Genomic DNA, 20,012 nt, shown 5'->3' on the forward strand with positions numbered 1-20,012 from the left:
AGTCTGCTGATAAACATCTGGCAGAGAATTGGATTTATAAAGGAACAGCAGTATACTCAAACAGAAATTTAAAGGACATAATATTGCTAAATTCAAATTATCTTCATTAATCGCAGGTGGAAGTGAAGCCATACGTGCTGGATGACCAGCTGTGCGATGAGTGCCAGGGAACTCGCTGCGGCGGGAAGTTTGCACCATTCTTCTGCGCCAACGTCACCTGTCTGCAGTACTACTGCGAGTACTGCTGGGCGGCCATCCACTCGCGCGCCGGACGAGAGTTTCACAAACCCCTGGTGAAGGAGGGAGGCGACCGGCCCCGTCACATCTCCTTCCGCTGGAACTGAGTGGACAACTGAGAGGGAGAGGCAACAGGGGAGCAGGAGGGCAGGTAGTGCAGGAGTCGCAAATCATTGTACAAATAAATGCACTTTTCTGTTGCTGGTTCCTTTTTGCTCTAATTTCACTGAAACTTTTTGTCATTTTTATTAAGTTAATATATATCTATATTTTGAAGATAGAAAAGAAAAACTGGAATTATATCCAAATATGTCCAGCAAGGAAAAAATATGTGTAACATAATTTTATTTAAGTGTTTATTTTTATGAGTTCTCAAAAAATACATATATAGGAAAGTTTGAGGTGTGATATGGTACTCTGCTATTCAATTGGCATATTTTTCTAAACTATGTATTTGATTTTAATTTTGATACAAGAGGCCCCAAAACAGATACACTTCATTTGACATTTGATTGACGACTTTTGTAGCAGAGCTATTGCTTTTTATTTTGTATCGAGCCTCCAGAACGAATGCTGTTGAAACAGTATCTCATTGGCTTTTTGTTTCTGAGAGGTGTGATTACGTTTTCTATTGATACAAGAGGCTCCAGAGCAAATGTGAATTGAAAAAGGTGTTGCTAAAGAAGAGTGCAATTATTTCCAATTTAAAGAGTGCAGATCCAATATATGAGACCCTTAGTAGTTAACCAAAGCTGAATCTTAATTAACTTAAGAACAGAGAGGGCCAACTGCAGAACGAAATAGATTCTTTTCCCTCCCATATCAAAATGTTTGAACCTCTCTTTTTATGATTTCCCAGATCATACAAATATTTTTATGTTACTTGAAAATCACAACAAAATTTTAGCAACACATATTTGGGTTTTGATCTCCACATGCAAAAACTAATACCTCAAACTCAGCTGCTAATGTGCCGAATACAGTTAAAAAAAAAAAAAAAGGAACGAAAGCAAGAAAGAAAACATTGTCACCCGCTGGTGTTCTCCTTTCCTTAGAACTATAATCAAAGGGAAGTGATACAACAGGCAGAGTGTGATGTGACAGGCACAGTTTTGTACTCACTTGCTTCATCACCTCCTTATTTTTGTAATCAAACCCAGGGTTGTGCTAGGGACAGAGCAGAGCATCGTACAGTATACAGCGTATTAGGGGAATGTATGGCGTAGGGAGGCTACAGGAGAGACAGACAGGTTTATTGGTAAAGAGATACAGTCCAGCCCCACTCCCCCTCCTCATGTCTGCTTGCAGCCTCTGCTGCTAAGCTAGCAGCTAACAGAGGTTAGGGCCACATTCATGGATCAAAACCTGCTTTCTGTGTCTGTACACAGTTGGGGATCCAGATATTTCAGGACTGAGGTTAAGGTAACTCCTCGAGAGAAGGCTGGTCAACTGGCCACCTTTTTATTGCAGTTTTTACGGGGCTACCACCAAACGGGAAACTAGCCTGTCTTTGTTAGATAAAAAAAAAAATGCATTTGTGCAATTCTCCCAAGTCTTTAATGAAAAAGTTCTACTTTGCATCCAAGAGTCAGCTGCATTTAACGAAAGAAGCAATTAAAGTTTATCTGATTTCCGAATCGTCAGCACACATTTGAGTCATGGAGGGATCTGCCCTTTCGGCGAACCCTCTATCCTTTCTCCTGCCAAGCTAATCCAACTCAGCATCCAGTGTTTTTGAAGCATAAATGAAGATAGTCTCTGCAGTGTGCTCTACTACTACACACTTGTGACCCACATGCAGTTTGCTCTTGATAACAGTTGGTTGTACCCAGTGGCTTTTGGGAACCAAAGATGGCTGTGCAGTAGTGGGTCATACTGTAGCTCATTTCTTGTTTAGGTTTTTATTCTTATTTTCTTTCTCATTTCTTCAAGGACGTTTTTCATATATATTTTTTTAAGATCTGTCACTTCAACCCAGTTTTGCTTAACTGTCAAGCCCAGCAAACCAAAGATTGGCCTTGAACATAATATATTTATATATATATATATATATTTGACAGTGCAGTCAAAACCCATTAGAACACCAGTGGAAAAACAACAGGGCTTGCAGACACACACACACACACACACGCACACGCATACACAAGGCCTCACAGTCTCCATAGCTCAAAATGGAGGTGCACGCTGGTAGGCTGGTAGGTTCTTTTTATCTCAAATAGGTCTGCATGTTTGGGAAAATTTAACATAAAGTGCACATTTACACAGCAAAAGTAAAACTAATCCTCACATTAGTTTGACATTTTAAGTCACTCAGTGGTGACCTACAAGCCGAGCATTTAAATATGTCAGGGAGTTAGTACAGAAACTTGATTATACACACTAGTGAGAAACGTATCCTCATATCGGCGTGGTGTCATTGCACCAGTTTTGCACCCTGGACATTAGTTTTGTGGGTGAGCATTTTAGAAGTTAAAACACTTTGTGAAGAATTTGCTGTTAAATGAGATGAAAAAAAATTATTTTATACATGGCCTGCTGATTTTTGGTACAGTGTTTTCTAGCTAAATTATTTTGTCATGCACATATAAACATTTATTATGCACTACTTTTCTAAATATTTTTTCTTTTTCCAACAGTCATTTTAGGCACATTTTTCACAAATGGGGAAACTCCTTTTTGCAATACCTCAATTTTTCACATTGTGAAAGGTAGCTTTTGTACTTTTGTTACTGAGAGATCTGCATATATGGAAATGTTCATTTTAGGAAAAAAAGTTGAGTGATTTCAATATATATTATTTTCAATTATGCTTTTTATACATTTCAGTGCTGAGGAAACTTTACAACTAAGTGCGCACTTGTGTTGATGCGACTTCAGATCTGCAGAGGAGAGACCAAAGTGTATTGCTCTCTTGGTCTTAGCTTTTCGTACACTAGATGTTTCCAGTCAATCTAGTCAATAACAGCATGGCGAGAATAAAAAAAACAAGTTGTAATTTGAAATTGATGTTAATGTCTCTAAACATGGCTATACTAGTTGGAAAATGGTAACTTCTGTCTTGGTTTCCTCTCCATAGGTGGAGTATAACTTATTATAAGGAGAATGCAAAATTTGGTTCACGCTTAACGCTGAATCTCGTATCACAAGAATGGATGTTTGATGTTTAGATATTTTAATATTTGAAAAAAAAGTATATATATATTCTTGAACTTGCCAACTAGCACCTATTGTAATCCTTAGCATGCATGACAAAAAAAGAGAAAATGACAAGTACATGAATTAGTTATTAAAATTAATTGTTGTGGTGTGCACCAAATGTTTCCCAACTATTAAGTTGTTAAGGACACCCCAAACCCACTCTCACCTCACCCCCTCCCCCTCTCCCCTCCCCACGTGTTGATCTCCTCGCTTCCCCATTCGCAGACCTCTGCAGAATGCACATGACAGAGAGATAAGACGAGAAACAAGACAGAAACTAACTTTTAAATCGATTTGGCAGTGCAGGACTTTGAGCATCCTTATAGAACACTGTTTAAAAGACTTGAGAACTCATCCCCGCTGTCTGTTGAGGTGATCTTATATAGACCTATCTGGAGGAAGGGGAGCTTAAAGACTTGAATGTGGTAAATGTTGCAAGTTAACTTCAAGTTGTTATGTGCAATACTTCTTTTGAACCTTTTTCCAGATAAAGACTCTTTGCAATGTAATTCTTTAATGCCATTTTTAATTGCAGACATTTAATTAAAGAAGATGTTAATATGTTTTTCACAGTCATTTTCTACTGTTATTGTAATCCTTTTCATGCTGGTGTTTGTAAAAAAGAAAAGAAATCAAACTATTTGTACTAATATAAATAATTGAAGTTATTTTTAAAACATTAAAGGTTTTGTGCTCATTTGCTTATTTTGTTTATTTTAAGCTACTGTGATTGATTGCATTGTAATTATTAGGTCAACAATGTATTTAGCTGTTTATTGGTATATTTTTAATTGGAATGTATAATTGATTTTTATAATTTTGATCAGATTTTTGTTATATTTTTGAGGTGAAGCTTTTAATATGTTAAAGTGTCTAGTTTTTACTAATTGCTATATTGTGCTCCACAATATATGGTTCACATTTTCTGAAGGAAAATAAATATTTAAATATTTGTCTGTTAATGATGTTACTTAATGGCAAGATTTCAATAGTTTTTAACTGTGTATGGGAAGGTTGTTGTATTTATTAATAGCATTTTTTTACTTAAGATATCACCTTAATTTTTATTGTCATTTCACTTTATAAGTTCCTATTTTTGTATTTTCCTTTCTAATTAAGTTATGTAATACGGATATGTCCATATTTCTAGGAGTTGGTCTGTAGAAGTGCTAGTGAAACGAAAAAGAAAAATCTAATGTTATTTAATTGTTTGCAGCCAACTATTTATAACAGTATGCATAATTTTTAAATATTTGTAATGTGAAATGTTGAATGAAATAAATCTTAACTGTGATGAAAATATGTGCTTGGTGTGCTTATTTATGTGAAGTCTTGGACATTTAAAGCTGTTATGGGATAGTATTACTAACTACTAGACGACCCTGCTGTATTTTGTCTCATTCTGTACTGTAATCACAGTTGGCTCTGTTGTGTAGTGTAATATTACCATGTACATGAGCAGTCAGTCTAAATATTCAGCTCTGACTGTAAGTCAGAAAGACCCATCACATTTTGAGGAGTTAAATATACATGTTTGGCCTTAAAAAGCACAAGTAGAGCAGGTTACCATTAGAGCCTTCAACAATAACTGCTTGTTTAAAACTCCTTTTGATGCAGGTGTTTGGTCACTAATTAAAGAGCAACTTGGCAACAGGCTGAAAGATGGTGTTACTTCCTTGTACCTCTGACCACACCCAGCGGTGATGCCATGGTGTACTGACCACACCCTGCAGTACATTTCTATGTCACTGCAGCAATATCAGAAGTTAAACCACTGAAGGTCAGAAAAAATAACATTTTCAGCTGATGAAGTTGCTCTTTAACAGTAAATCCACTTTATTTTCTTTTCCTTTTCCAGAGGAAATCCTGTAAATGTGTCTTCTGAACCGAAAACAAATCTTTGACTTGGCCCCAAAGTTAAAGGAAGTGAATGCTCACTTTGATCGAGATGTATGAAAACTCTCAGCGATGTGAAGAGTTTGGAGTTGTCATTTGCAAAGTGATTGAGGGCATACGACAGAGTAGTTGAGTCAGATTAGCTAGATCTGAGTAGAGTCAGGATGTTAGCATTTTTTAATAGGACTTTTGATAGGTAGATGCTTTTTTATTAGTGCAGTTTTAGTTAGTATACTGTATGTAGCATTTGGCTAGGTTAGCAAGCATTTTCTCCAATTTGGCCCAATCATTTTATTTGAATTGATCTTTTTTTAGTTTGTTTTTGTACTTGATTAGCCTGGTATTCCAACATGGGTTGTAAATGCAGACTTGGGTCAGATGTGTCCTTTGATTGAATTGAGTTGGCTGAGCTTATAGCTAATAGCCTTCAGCTCTGACTTTCTATACTATAATATACTACAGACTACAGACAACTATATCAGACATGCAATCTACTAATCAAAGCACGAGTGTGTTGCACATGTGTTGTTTTCTCAATTTCCAGGATTACTCATTGAAACATCAGTCAATTTGTTGGCAAGGGTATATTTCATTTGCAGCAGAGCTCTTCATATGTACAGTACCAGTTTCTTTCAGAAATTGATAATTTATTGAATCAATATGTTACTACTGGTATAAAGTACAGGCTATATGACACAGCTTTGAGCTAGACTAATAAAGTGCAGTAGAAGCCTACCTTTCCAGGTGAGAGTACCCAGTGGTTGCTTTAAAACAAAGACAGGAATTATTGGGTAATTATTAGGGATATGGACGCTGGGTTTACAGAATACAGATCTTCTCCATGCCCACTAATATGAATGCAACCATGACACTGCCACAAGATAGAACATCTTGCTAATATATACTTGAAGGGTAAAAATCAACAAGACATAAGCATAATTTCCATGAGCAAACAAGAGCAGCTTGTCAGATTGTGTCAGGAAAATTAAGTAAATCAGCTGCATTACCATATAGCGCAAAACAACCAGAGGATGCTGTTTCTCCAGTTCAGACTAGCTTTGAGATTTTCACAATGGCAGATAATGGTATGGTTGAAATTCAATGTCTTGTGTTTTGCTTATAGTCAATTCCCTAAGAACCAAAAATGAGCAACTTCCTGAACATGGGGGGCACAATAAGGACATTAAATTAAGCATGGATCCTGCTGTTTACATATGACATGGAGCAATGTGCCACAGATGAGCATATATCTCTTCTGTTCAGCCACTGACAACAACAGGGTAACCACTGATCACAACTGGGTGAAAGGTGGTCTTGCCCAGCCAGACTTCCTAAACACTTAAACAATAGCTAGGACAGTGGCAAAACACATGGACTTACAGTGTTAATCATCTGCCTTGCTCTGCAGAATACAAGATGAATGTCCTTGGCTGAGACCGAGGTATTACCTGCATGTCTTTAAGGATGAAACCGAAGAGCACCCTGTCATTAATCATCACTACCGATCGGGCTGCCAGGAGGAACGCCTTGTTAAGTTGTTCAATTTTCTTGTGCTTAATCAGTGAATGGTTCCTTACATCCAGATAACTCCAAGGATGAGATGGATGGCCAACATGTAGTCATTTAGAAGGATGCCAGTTGTTGTCCATCAGTCTTCCAGAGATTGACCTGCATGGGCTCTGGAAAACTACCATAACTCATTAACCCAGGGAAGGACAGGATGGGCTTCTCTGTGGCCACCGGTATGTAGTCTCTGTTAAAGAGTTGGTTGGTTCAGCATGAAGGGCCAGGAGGCGGCAGCAGTTGGCAACAAACTTCATAGCCTCCAGGAAGTCCAGCATGGACACCAATGGATGGGGTGCAGTGGACGGACACAGATACCTCTCTTGTGGAAGATGAAAACATGCCCTCATTGTCCCTGCATGCAAATGTTCTTGTTGTCCAGGAGGGAGGCAGACAGAAGTGGTAGTTCAGGTGCAGGAAAGATGAGATGGGAATGTGCTAAGCACATGAAGCATTGCTGGTATGCAGGTCCACCAAGGCAAGCAGGCCTGGGGTTGGAAAGGCTTTGAACAAATCTATTCATAGCGTTTTAATGCATGTCACTGCAGAAACATGATGATAAATAGAGCATTGCTGTTTCACTAATGCAGTGTAGGGTAGCCCTCCACAGTCAATATATTTTACAGAAATGATACCGAGTTATCACAATCAACATGACAGTAATAAATTGCACCATGAATGTCCTGTAAGTGATCATGTAGATCATCTGATTATACCCTACAGCTAGATTATGGGGCAACACAGGAGAATGTGAGGTGTGAAGTGTCACAAATCCTGAAGGACTACATTTTTCAATAGTGTCATGGGACGGAGGACGAAGGAGAGAAAAAATAAAGAGCCTGAGTGCATCTTGAAACTGTGCAGCAACCCTTTTCAGGTTGTTTCACAGACCACGCTGAACGATCATGGTGACTGAGTCCTCTCCGTCAGGGCGCTTAAGCTACAGGACGACCCAACTGATGAAATGATTCTTGCTCCTATTATCATCTTATTTTAATTTGTTTTTTGACACATATCTTTTTGAATTTGCTTTCTTGACACACCGTCCCTTTAAGATATCAGCTACTCTCAAATCTGACTGTGTGTCACTCATTGAACCACCAGATGGAGCTGTAGGACCAAAATAACCAATTTGAGTGGCACACGGTTATGCTGCTTTCAATAACTGTGGGAAATGTTAAAGTTTAATCTCTTATCCCAGGATTTTTTTCTTCTTCAAATTTACAGTTGGGAAGTGTGGATTTTCTATGATTTCTGAGCTATTGGGATGTGACGTTTAGGAGGCACAGATAACTGATTTTGAATCATTAACCTAATTGTTAGGAAATAAAATAATTGCATGTCATTTGTTTTCTATTTTAATTCTGGTTACTTTTGAGCTGTCACAGGCTATGGTACAAGCACACCTTTAAGGCAAACTGCTCCAATTAAGTTATCAAAATAAAACAGAAACCTTTCTATAAATAATTATTATAATATAATATAATTATATATATATTATATATAAATATATAATTATAGTATTATTTAGATATGAATGCACTGGATATGCTTCCACCCTCTCAGCTCGAGTGTAGGAGTTCACGAGCAGCCCTGAAAGGCAACATTAATTCGGTTTCCACTTTGGCCAAACAAACTAGACTCCTGAAAGGAAAAAAATCCCCCTAGTGGCAGCTCCAGAGGCTGGGTGTATCAGCACGGTGAAGAAGAGGCTGTGTTTGGATTAGGGGGTTGGGCTGCCTGCTGGTAGGAAACCTGCCGCCAGACATCCAGTTTGTCTCCGGCGGTGCAGTGTTGCTTTCCCGCAGCATCAGCAGCAGCGACACCGCAGCGCAGCCTCCAGCCTCACCTGCTCCTCATCTGCGCTTCCCTCCGCCTCCGTCCAGACACAAACACTGGCGCAGCACAGAGGAAACGGACGGACAAGGACGATCAGCTGTAAGTAACTGCTTTTTATTGCTTTTTTTGTGGGGGAATACATTTTTGTTGTTTTTGTTTTGTTCTGTAAATATAGTCCGAGATGCGTTCACATTGCAAACAAAATATGCTTTTTTTGTGTGTGTATTGCTCCGCTAATCATTAACAAATTAATCGCATGCTCCGAATGTCATGGCTCACAAGAAAACAGTAATTTGATAACATTTATTCATATTTATTGTGTACTTTAAGGCTACAGTCAAGTTAAAATCTCCCCAACATTTAATCTCATGTTACACTAGAATCTTCTCCATCAAATAGCCTGTGTGTGCCAGGTTTCATTGACCTGAAAGGCTGTGAGGTAAAACCATCCTTTTTCAACACCTCCTCTATTCAGGAGCAGTCTTCAGGGAAATAAGGGAATATATAAGGGCAGTGAAAGATGGTGAAACTGGGGAGTAATCTTCAAGACAAAGGGGCCAAACCTGTGAGCGTGGAGGACGGCTTTCAGAACGTGCCCCTCATCACTCCACTGGATGTTGGCAGCCTCCAGAGCCAAGCACCTGACAAGGTGAGAGACTACAGCTCCTCTGCGTGTTTGTGTGTATGTGTGAGTGTGTCAAAGAGAGAGTTTTCCTGCTTGTTTGTGCATCTATCTGTTTTTCTAAATCTCCTCAATGTTGTTGACCTACGTTGTCCTCAAACCCTCTTATGCTGAATACCCCCCTAACACACACACACACACACACACACACACATAGGCCTACACACCCACACACACATACACTTTCATTCATTCACACATTCATTCATCTCAGCTGTCTCCCAGCCATGTCCTTTGTTTTCCAGTTGAGATTAGGAGACAGATTTGGTGCCAGACAGCCAGACAGACTGTCATTTATCATCTCGACATCCCATAGTAACTGCACCGCCACTCGTTAATCCAGTTACCATGGTGGCAGTGCAACTATTGGTGTTTCTATGGGGTCGGGACAGTGAGCTGCACTGATTGCACATTATGAAAATTTATGGAATTAGACAATAGGCAAGCTCATTGACACTCATTGCACATATGAAAGTTTTATTATGCGTTCATTGTGTGACGGTGTTTGGCTCGTTTCAAGGCAACAGTTATAGTGTAATGATTTCATCATTGCAGCTATATGAATCCATATTTCTACCCCTGAGCTACTGATCAATTACTTATTGGAGAACTCCAAGTATATCAATGTATCATAAAATCACTGCACTAGTTAGTTAGCGCTCATCTTATTAGGTATCAGAAGGATTACAGTCACAATATTATTCAAACCTATATACTCTGCCTGATAGGGCTTTGGACTGGAGTCTAATAGGACAATCAATTCAGTTTGACACAGGAATACTGTTTAATAGCAGGAAACATCTCTCTACCCTCACAATTAGCCTTTAGTTATACGTCGTTAACAGTCAGCATTACCTGTAGTGTCATTAGAAAAACCCTTCATGTCCACGTTGGAAGTGTACAGTGATTACTTGAGATTTGACATTTGATATCTGTAACATGAAATGGAATCTGTAACTTCCTGGAAAACATCTTCAATGGTGACATCATCCTACACAAGGAGGCATAATCAAAGCCGTCATAACTGAGCTGAAATGATTAGTCAATTCATTGATTACTACATCGCCAGAAAAGTGATTGGCAACTATTTTTATTATTAATTAATCATTTAATCAATTTTTCAAGCAAAAATGCCAGACATTCTCAGATCCCAGCTTCCTTATTATGGGGATTTGCTGCTCCTCTCTGTTTTGTAAATTTAAAGGAATAGTTCGACATTTTGGGAAAATACGTTTATTCACTTTCTCTTTGAGAGATGAGAAGATGCCACTCTCATGTCTATACAGTAAATATAAGTCTAACAGCTGCTGGCTAGCTTAGCGCAAAGAATGGAAGCAGGTTGAATCAGTTAGTCTCTAACAATAACAAAATCCACCTGCTAGTGCCTCTAAAGCTCACTAATTAACACGTTATATCTTGACAAGACTCCAGGAAGTCACTGCCCCAACCACCTGTAAAACCCAAACGTGTCGTTTATTTTGGTTTTTGTAGATTAAACAAACAGATATGACATGTTCATTTGTGAGCTTTAGAGGTGCTGCTAGGTGGATTTTGTTACCTTTAACAGAGCCAGACTAGCTGTTTCCCTCAGCTTCCAGTCTTTATGCTAAATTTAAGCTAACTACTACTGGCTCTGTTGGCAAGAAAGTGAATAAGCGTATTTATTCTTTAAATATCTTTGAGTTTTGGACTGTTGGTTGGACAAAACAAGCTGTTTAAAGATGCCCGCTCAGCCTCTGGAAATTTGTGATTAGCATTTTGTTACTTTTTTCTTACACTATAGACTTTAAAGATCAATTGCCTGATCAAAAAATGATTTTCAGATTAACTGATAATGAAAATTAGCGTGAGTTGCAGCCCTACATCAGACTTTTTTTTTTTTTAAACAAATCCCACCCTCTCTGCCCATTCTATCAAAACAAACACTTTCTATCCTTAACTAAAATAGTTTGGAGTGATCCCTGGAAAAACAGCAAAAACATCACATGAAAGAAGTAAAGATGTGGTTTTGTGGGGCCTTTAAAATACTGCAAACTTAAAGGTCCAGTGTGTAACATTTAGGGGGCGCTATTGGCAGAAATTGAATATATTATTTATGTATAATATATAATATATATTTAAGTATGTTTTCATTAGTGTATAAGAATATAAAATACCTTAGAATAAGCCCTTTATATCTACAGAGGGAGCGGGTCCCCTTCCACAGATGTGGTTGCACTGCCATGATTCTACAGTAGCAGAACGGACAAACCACACACTGGCTCTAGATAGGGTTTGTGTTTTTTGCGAGTTTTGTGGCCACCGTAGTTTCACCTACACGCTTGGAAGGGGAGGGTAACCCCAAAAAAGGAACTTCCATTCGCGCTGCTGCAGAAAGATATACACACAATACAGCCTGAACCCTCACTGTGTATTCTGCTGAGGGTTAGGGTTAGTCTTTTTCCATTTCATATACCTGTTAACTGGGTAAACTTGTCACTCACTGCACTCACTCACTCACTCACTCACACACACACACACACACACACACACACACACACACACACACACACACACAGCATACATAAAGGAAGGCATGCTTGCACTTTCATTTACAATGCAGCTTGCGTGCATTCAGAAGGAGTGTGTGTATATGTGTGTGTGTGTGCGTACAATACAGGCATGTGAGCATGTGTGTGTGTGATTGATAAGCTGTTTCTGTCAGCAGCCACCAGTTTGTAACATGACATTCATAGAGCTGTCAGTCATTTTACACCGATTAAATCAGTCCCACGAGACAAGAGAACATTGCTCCATATTGGGGTCAAAGCTGCCATTGTGTTAAGATTATAGCGCACACACACACACACATACGGTATACTGTACATTGCCGTGTCACTGTACTGTGTGACGGCTCTAGTGTGTTTTGGTTTTACTGATTACCTGAACAGAGAAGAGACAGAGAGAACAACCTGGGTGGAGTATGAGCTCCTGCGAAAAATCAGCGAGTTATTGTCACTGACATTTGAAAGGAAAAGAGGTCAGAGAAGGCTTGCTGTTTTGTTGACTATCAGTGAATTTTTACATTCCTCGGGAGACACAGGCACAAAGATTGCTGTTGCTTTTGGATACACTGGCTGACAGCTGATGCAGATTTTGTATGCTGCTCACTTGCTCACAGGGCTGAGAAATTGTTAGTTCAGCCTCTGCATAAGATGGTTTAAGTTGTCCATACTGGCAGGCTTTAAGCAAAAATGTCTTTTTAATAAATCAAATTATGCAAATGCAGATGGGTCCATTTGTTTTTACAAGGGACAATGTGGGAGTTTTAAAGGTCAATTTGCTGCTAAATCTTTGAATGTGTCTCCAGCTGTAAGTGTGAGAATTTGTCTTCCTGGCAAGTGATGCATGAACGCAACAGAGGCCAAGAGAAATAATAATGAAATTTGTAATTAGACGTCAGAGTGTGGGAGGTGTTGATGATGGCTATCACAGTTCATTTAATGGAAATTCTGCACACTGTACTTTATCCTACACTGTATGTGTATGATCACACTTTTCTGTCCTTTTAAAATACCATGTAGCAGTAGTTTTGTTGTCCTTATGATGCCAGTTTTCAGTATTTCTTTGCAATCCTGCTTTAAAGTTATAATCCTTACACAATAACTGATATTTTTGGCCACTTGAGAGCAGTGGAAACTGCAAACAGTTGCTTAATTACACTATAGCCGGGCTGATACAGGATTTTTGAAGCCGATACCGATATTTGAGAGTTTACATAATCTGATAATGACATAGCCTGTCAGATATAAGTTTTCTTTATACAACCCATAACATAAATAAATGTTTTTGATAAGGTTCCCTTAAATTTGTTTTCTTAACAACTGCAACCAAGAAATATACAATGCTGGACATTTACAGTTGAAAAATATAATCTATGGTAGACAAACTATAGAATGGTACAACTGTTTCAAAACATATCTTTGGCCTTTCGGTACTTAAATTTCTTGTCATTTACTGGCTGACATATACGCAGATACCGATATATCTGCAATGAGCCAATATATTGGCCTGGCCTATCCAGAAGTTATAGAGCAACATTCATTAATTTGTCGTGTTTCTCACCACCTGATGAATGTAAATCAAATATTCTCTCTCTTTTAGCTCTGTTTTTGATCTCTACCAACTCCTAATGAAAATATCTGGTTCTTTAGCTAAACAATGAGCTGAAGTTTGCTATAAAGCTCCGTAAAGCCAACGGGAGCTGCAGATTCAGGTGATAATTCTCTGTAAGTTCATCACTATGAGCAACCCCTTTCACTGTCATATTGTTTTCACATTGTCATTTGATACATAGTTTTTTTTTAACGTATCTATTATAGCTGCTTTAAGATCAAAGACATACCATACCTTTGTGTGGATTTCTATCTCTTAACCTACAAATATGGTACACCAATAATATCTTTGTGAAGAAAATCTCTCAGATAATCTCTCTGAATGTTGTTTTTGCCACCCAACCCAGAAAGAGCTCATTGTTAATCAGATTTTATCTGCCTTTCAGAATCTGATCTGAGATCTGTTTTTTTCTCTCCGCCCTTTAAAGCTAAAGTGAGGTTTATTGGGTCATGTGACCTGACTAGTACCCCAGATCAGCAGTGCGATTCTGAGCAGCTTTACAAAAACGACCCCAGCTGTTTTCACCCTGATCCTGCCTGATGACTGTGTGACCTCCCCAACTACAGGGTTACCTAGGGATATCTGCAGGGGCTGCAGTAGTCACATGGAAATTTCATACACATACGGACACACAAACCCACACATAACAATGCTGCTGTGGCCTACAGAGGCTGAGGCATTGAGAGGTATTAGATTTGATTCCATCTGGGCAGGGACACGTCCCAGCCACCGCTGGATCACCAATATCTTGATTGGATTTCTGGTAGTTTAAAAAAATAAAACAACAACCAGAGGAGGGTGGAGAGATGTAGATATAGTTTGACTCACAGACAGAAAGACAGACAGATCTTTTCTTTCTGTTTGTCGTTTCTCTAAGATCAAAGCTCAGGTACAAAGACCTGCTTCAAAGGCAATGACAGACTTATAATTATTCTCTTTTCCTGGCCAACATGTCTCCTTACACGCCCTCACCCTTTTCTTGTTTCTCTCCTCAGTTCCTTTGGAGTAGCTTTTAAGTCTCATTCAATCTTTACGGCTCTGTGTTCTTATCCTCATAATAGGGAGGAATTCCTGGGAGCAGGAATCCTCAGTCAGCATGTTAAATCAGTAATGGATCGATTAATGATTTCTTATGTGTTGTGACAATATGAGGCCTCATAACCAGATGAACCATCATCCAAGTTTAATTTGACAAATGATCACAAATTATACATAACCTATTTTCACATTTATCGGGCTGGCCGTGCACAGAGGCTGTGAGAGTAGCCGTGACTTCTGAAAGCAACCAAATGTATTGTAATAATGACTCAATAGCATTTTGTTAAGAAAAGGAAAGCCTGCACACTGATAGAGCCTGTTAGCTCCCAAGATATCAATTATCAGTTTTTGCTTAATAATTAAAGGTTAGGCTTTGTTAATAGGTAATGTAGAGCTATTTTTTTTTTAATTATATTTAATTTAATGTATTTAATTATCTACAGTATATACTATACACTTGTTCAGATAAAAGTTCAGTGTGTAAATTAGGGCAACAACTAACAATTATTTTTTATTAGCTGCCAATTGCTTGGTCTGTGATATATGAATCACAATATCGCAGATCCCAAGGTGACGTCTTCAAACTGCTTGCTATGTCCGACCAACAGTCCAAAACTCAAAAATGTTGAGTTCACTATCACATAAAAGAGAGAAATCCAGCAAATCCTCACAACAGAGTGAGTAGTTGTAACCAGAGAAAGTTTTTTTGTGCTTGAATAATGACTTAAACAATTAATTGATTATCAAAATAGTTGCTGAATAATTTTCTGTCAATCGACTAATTGATTAATCAACTAATCGTTTCAGCTCTAATATTAATAATAATGGGTTGGGAACCATGTAAGGCTCACTGGAAGACATGCATAGCTCAGTTATGCAATTGGTTACTTGATATTGAAGAAAGCAGGCTGACAAGAAAGATATTTATATGGGATAAACTAATTATTGGCTCTTGGTCAAGAGATGTGTGTACATTGTCCTATAACTATGGGTTTGGTGAGGCATGAAAAGCTCAACACTTGTTTGTTCAGAGAATCTGTGTTTGCTCAGTATGAGCAATGGGCTGATGATATATGGACTAAACCAAAACTGCTTACATTTAGGATGATAAAATATGACTATGATACTGAGAATTATGTTGTATATAATTTATCTAAAAAGCAAAGATCCTTCTGTGCGCGGCTGAGATCTGGTATTTTACCACTTACTGTTGAAACTGGAAGAAGAAGATTTGTTCAATGTGCTGTTTGACTGATATAATCACTACTTTGTTTAGTAATATAAAAACAGATATTGCTTTTGTAAATATGAATGATGCACAAGGCTTGAGCTGGCTGTTCACATATGAAACATTTACATTAGCTAGTTACTTGGAGAAAGCCTGGCAGATGAGAAAAAATGCTCTTTATGCCATAAATTTGTAGGAAACAAGACAGAAATAAAAGGAACTAACTGCAACAAGGGAAATATTAATATATTTTGTATTTAAAGTAATAAAAAACATGTATCATGCATAGTAACTGTTGCTTTTATGTATGTGCTTCATACTCTTCCAGCCACTCTGGGCCCCTGTATACTGTATATGGTGTAATCCAACAGTACTGCAGTGCTGCCCCTCAGGACTCTGAACCCTGCTGGTTTTTATTCGAGGCTGTGTAGATAGAGATTGATTTACACCGCTGATGCCAGGGGAATGTAAATAACTGCTCTTACTTAACTGGATGAAGAGAGCCAGCTGTGCTCGCCCTGAGAGACCAACAGTGGGTTTCAGGTGTGAGCCCAGTGATTGTGGTTCATTTGTAACGGTATAAAGCTTTTCTTTTTTCAAGCTGCTAAAATCAATATTTTTATATTAATAATCAAATTACTATGTGTATGTAAGTGTTGCTTGTAGTGACAAATCCACAGAGAATTATCACCTAACTCTGCAGTTCCCCTCAGCTACTGTTACTGCACTAGTTGTAGTGTAATTTTCAGAGGCAGCAGACAGCTGCTTTGAGCAAAAAAGCTCAAAAAACCCACTGTACGAGACCTAAAACAAAGCTAAAAAAATATTGGACTCACGTTCATCAGGTGGCCAACAATACGGCTCCAAATGAATGCTAAAGTTGCTCCGTAACTGCTGGATGTGTAAATTGGCATCTGTTGGCTAATGAGTTTGCCATATCGACTTAAAAGGACTCAAAGGCAATATTGTGTTTACAGCTTGTTTCTGCTGTTTCCAAGTGGTCCAACAATTAGTTATTTCAGGTTTAAAAAACAAAGACATAATGTGTGTGATCAAGAGTGTATGAGTATGAGGTATGATTAACTCAATATTATTGGAAATAGAGATAATTACATGCTCTGTAATGGTATTATTTTATAGGTAAAGGTCTTTGAAAACCTATATTTTGTGTTTCTAACCAGATCCATGTAAGAAAAGGATTCAGATTTCCAAATAGTGCGTATCTTATTTTAGGATCACTGTTCATTTGTGTTTTGTGCCAGCAGGGATGTCTAATTGAAATCAACTAAATATCCAAACACTAAAAGAGGAGTTGATTTAACGTTAGAACTCATGTTGTACCAATAGAGCTGCTACAAGGCTGGTTCCCCCTGCTTTTTATATGGATTTCATTCACTCTTTTATTCAGACTAGACTGAAGACTAGAATCAAACATGTCAAAAAAATGTCTGCCGCTGCCTTCCACACCGAAACTTCACCAAAGACCAACTCTCCCGCAGCTCAGTCTTTGGGGATGCAAAATGAAACAGCAATCATAGTGATAACAGGTCTGAAGAATAACATACAGGGGAAGGCAGGGAAAAAAGAAAGGTTTTGACAGCCTTTCCTCGGGGAATATCAAATCTAAAAAAAATACTGTGATTGGAGACAGAAATATGGAGAGACAGAGAGAGAGAGAGTAGCTGGCTGAGTCTGACAAGGTAAAACTGTCCTTTCTGAAATGTACTTTTTTGTACTTCTTCATGTGTCACTCAAACTCTCGTTCATTCACTCAAATATAAAAATGAGAACTTGAAAAGCTATAAAGTGCTTTAAAAACATATATATATCAAGTCCTGTTGACTTCAAAAACATCCAGCATCACATTGTGTGGTAGCAGTCATTTCACCACACAGAAATAAATTGTGGAGCTCTATTACAGATCTAAAAGTGACTCCATGTCAGTCATGGATATATTAAAAGGTCACAGTGATTCAACCAGACATTTGCATAAAATATACACAACTAATTGAATATCTGTAAATAGTTACTCACAGGAAATTGCAGCAGAGGCTGTGCTTGTGTATGTGCTGGAATAATTTACCTTCCTGTTACTGATGTAGAAGTCTCTGTCAGTAAGTGAAGAGGTTTAAATTAACCTCAAAAATTAATTAAGTCTACAGCCATGATGTGAGGCTGTTATGCTCGTGTTAAAGAAAACCAAATTGCAAGATGGATAAAGTTGAGATGAAATGTCAGGGGAATCACTAACATTATTACAATTCTTGGCAACACTTTATAAAACAGCCTGCAGTGTAATTTTGTTCAATCATTCAGTTCATATCATCAGTTCATATCAATCAGTTACCGATGAAATACTTACCGGTTCCTACTGGTGCTTAAATGTAGGTATAGTGGAAGAAAACAAGACTATGGGGAACATGGGAGTAAAAATTGGGCATTTTACAGAAAAGGAGAAATAAATTAAGTATTTTTGTAAACACTGGTCACCCACGGGGTACAGTACTGAAGAACAAAACAAAACAAAACAAAGTTAGGTGTTTTAAATGGTGTTAACAACACTGATATTCTGAGACAGTAATTATGATATAACATATTTCACAGTTACAATGTGCTACTAAAACTGTCTAGACAGAAAGTTAATGAAAGGGGCTTTGGGAAAATCTCAACAGGGGCACTCGCCAATGTTGGGGTACAGCAATATAGTTTTGGGGTAGGAAGCATGAAGAAAACGGGGTACTAATGTTTAAATAACAAGAGACTTGTCAGTGGAGTACAGCTGCGTAATTATAAGGGATTTAACTGGTTAAACTCTATCCCACCACATAGGTGATTTAGCCTACCAGCTTATGTTTTTTGGATTGACTACAGTGTAGTTGCTGTTCTTTATAGTAATGAATCAAGTGCAATAAAAGCAAATGCTTTTGCTCTTTAATCATGGCAGTTATTGGGCAAGCTTGCCCCAACAGAAAATCAGGTGTCCATCTGGCAAAAACTGCTATAGATATATAAGCAGTTGTTATAGGAACTGGTAAGTATGAAATTACACTGTAAATCGTGGGCTGTATCATAAAGTGTTACCCAACTCATTCTGTGAGGAACATGAATTTCTGTACAACATTTTATGAAATCCATTCAATAGTTGTCAAGTTGAACCAAAATTGTCAATCTGCTGGTGGTGCTAGAGGAAAAGTCAGTGGATCACAAAAGTCATTGGGATTTTGGTTCTTGGAGGATCTTCTGGGAATCGTGAAATCTCATGGTAGGCCTAATCCACCCAGTAGTTGTCAACATATTTTTACTCAAAACCAAAACCAACCTCTCTGTGACGAAAAAGTCAGGGATCACCAAAGTAATCCAGATTCATCCTCTGGGGGACCATGAATGTCTGCACAACATTGCATGCCAATGTGTCCAATTAAGATATTTCTGTCTGGAAAGTGGTGGGCCGACCATCCAACTGACCGACGTTGCCATTCCTAAAGCCACGCTGTTAGTGTGGCTAAAAAATTAATTACACATGACCACTTGAATACACATACATAGATTCTCATGAGAAATCACACATGAAAAATGAGGTGCTACCTCTGTGGAATAATAAGTCAGCAAGTTGTAATTATATTTTCATTCATCCTGTCTCAACTGTTCATGGCTGCATCATTTATAGGATGTTTTTTACATCAAGATGTGTTAAACAAGATTTAATTGTTCATAAATGAATGAGTTTTTGGACCTGTCTAATCAGAGAAGGTGGCACTTTGCTCAGTAGATTTCTATGAGCTGCTGATAGCTAAAGAGCTGTCGAAAGGAGGCAACATTGATTGATAGCCACTTCATTAGGCAATATGAAATAAAACAGTGAGAGGAAAAAGTAATGAAGCAACATAAAGCGCTGCTGTGTTTGAAGCTAGAGGCCCTGAACATGCTATGAAATGCGTCAGAGAATAAGAAAGTTGAGGCAAAATTGAGACATTAGTTATGACTACAACAAGCCTGGCGTTTGGTGCACGAGGCTCCGGGGCCTCAGGGGTCCAATCAAATGCACTGTGTTTAGTACACCTACTGCGGCCTTCAGCTTTCTCTGATAAGAGCGTTCTAGAGCCAACTGGCAGCTTTATTATTCAGATAGTGGAGCCAGTTTGTATGCACAGCAGTTTCTGGCTTTGTCTCAAAGAG

The 20,012-nt window shown here is 38.3% G+C and overlaps 2 protein-coding genes across 4 annotated transcripts in view; both read left to right on the forward strand.

The window, feature by feature from the left end:
• Positions 1–4,735, forward strand: part of cpeb4b (cytoplasmic polyadenylation element binding protein 4b) — a 32,728-nt gene extending 27,993 nt beyond the window's left edge. For all 3 annotated transcript variants that reach the window (XM_044221906.1, XM_044221908.1, XM_044221907.1), the window contains one exon: positions 117–4,735. In XM_044221906.1, coding sequence (XP_044077841.1) covers positions 117–344 — 228 coding nt within the window. In that variant the 3' untranslated portion in view covers positions 345–4,735. The remainder of the gene's footprint in view (positions 1–116) is intronic.
• A 3,796-nt stretch (positions 4,736–8,531) lies between these two features.
• The window catches only part of nsg2 (neuronal vesicle trafficking associated 2), a 40,351-nt gene continuing 28,870 nt past the window's right edge, over positions 8,532–20,012 (forward strand). Inside the window, exons 1-2 of the mRNA XM_044221944.1 lie at positions 8,532–8,832; positions 9,209–9,382. Coding sequence (XP_044077879.1) covers positions 9,254–9,382 — 129 coding nt within the window. The 5' untranslated portion in view covers positions 8,532–8,832; positions 9,209–9,253. The remainder of the gene's footprint in view (positions 8,833–9,208; positions 9,383–20,012) is intronic.

This window comes from Siniperca chuatsi, linkage group LG14 (assembly GCF_020085105.1).
Source record: "Siniperca chuatsi isolate FFG_IHB_CAS linkage group LG14, ASM2008510v1, whole genome shotgun sequence".
NCBI lineage: Eukaryota > Metazoa > Chordata > Actinopteri > Centrarchiformes > Sinipercidae > Siniperca > Siniperca chuatsi.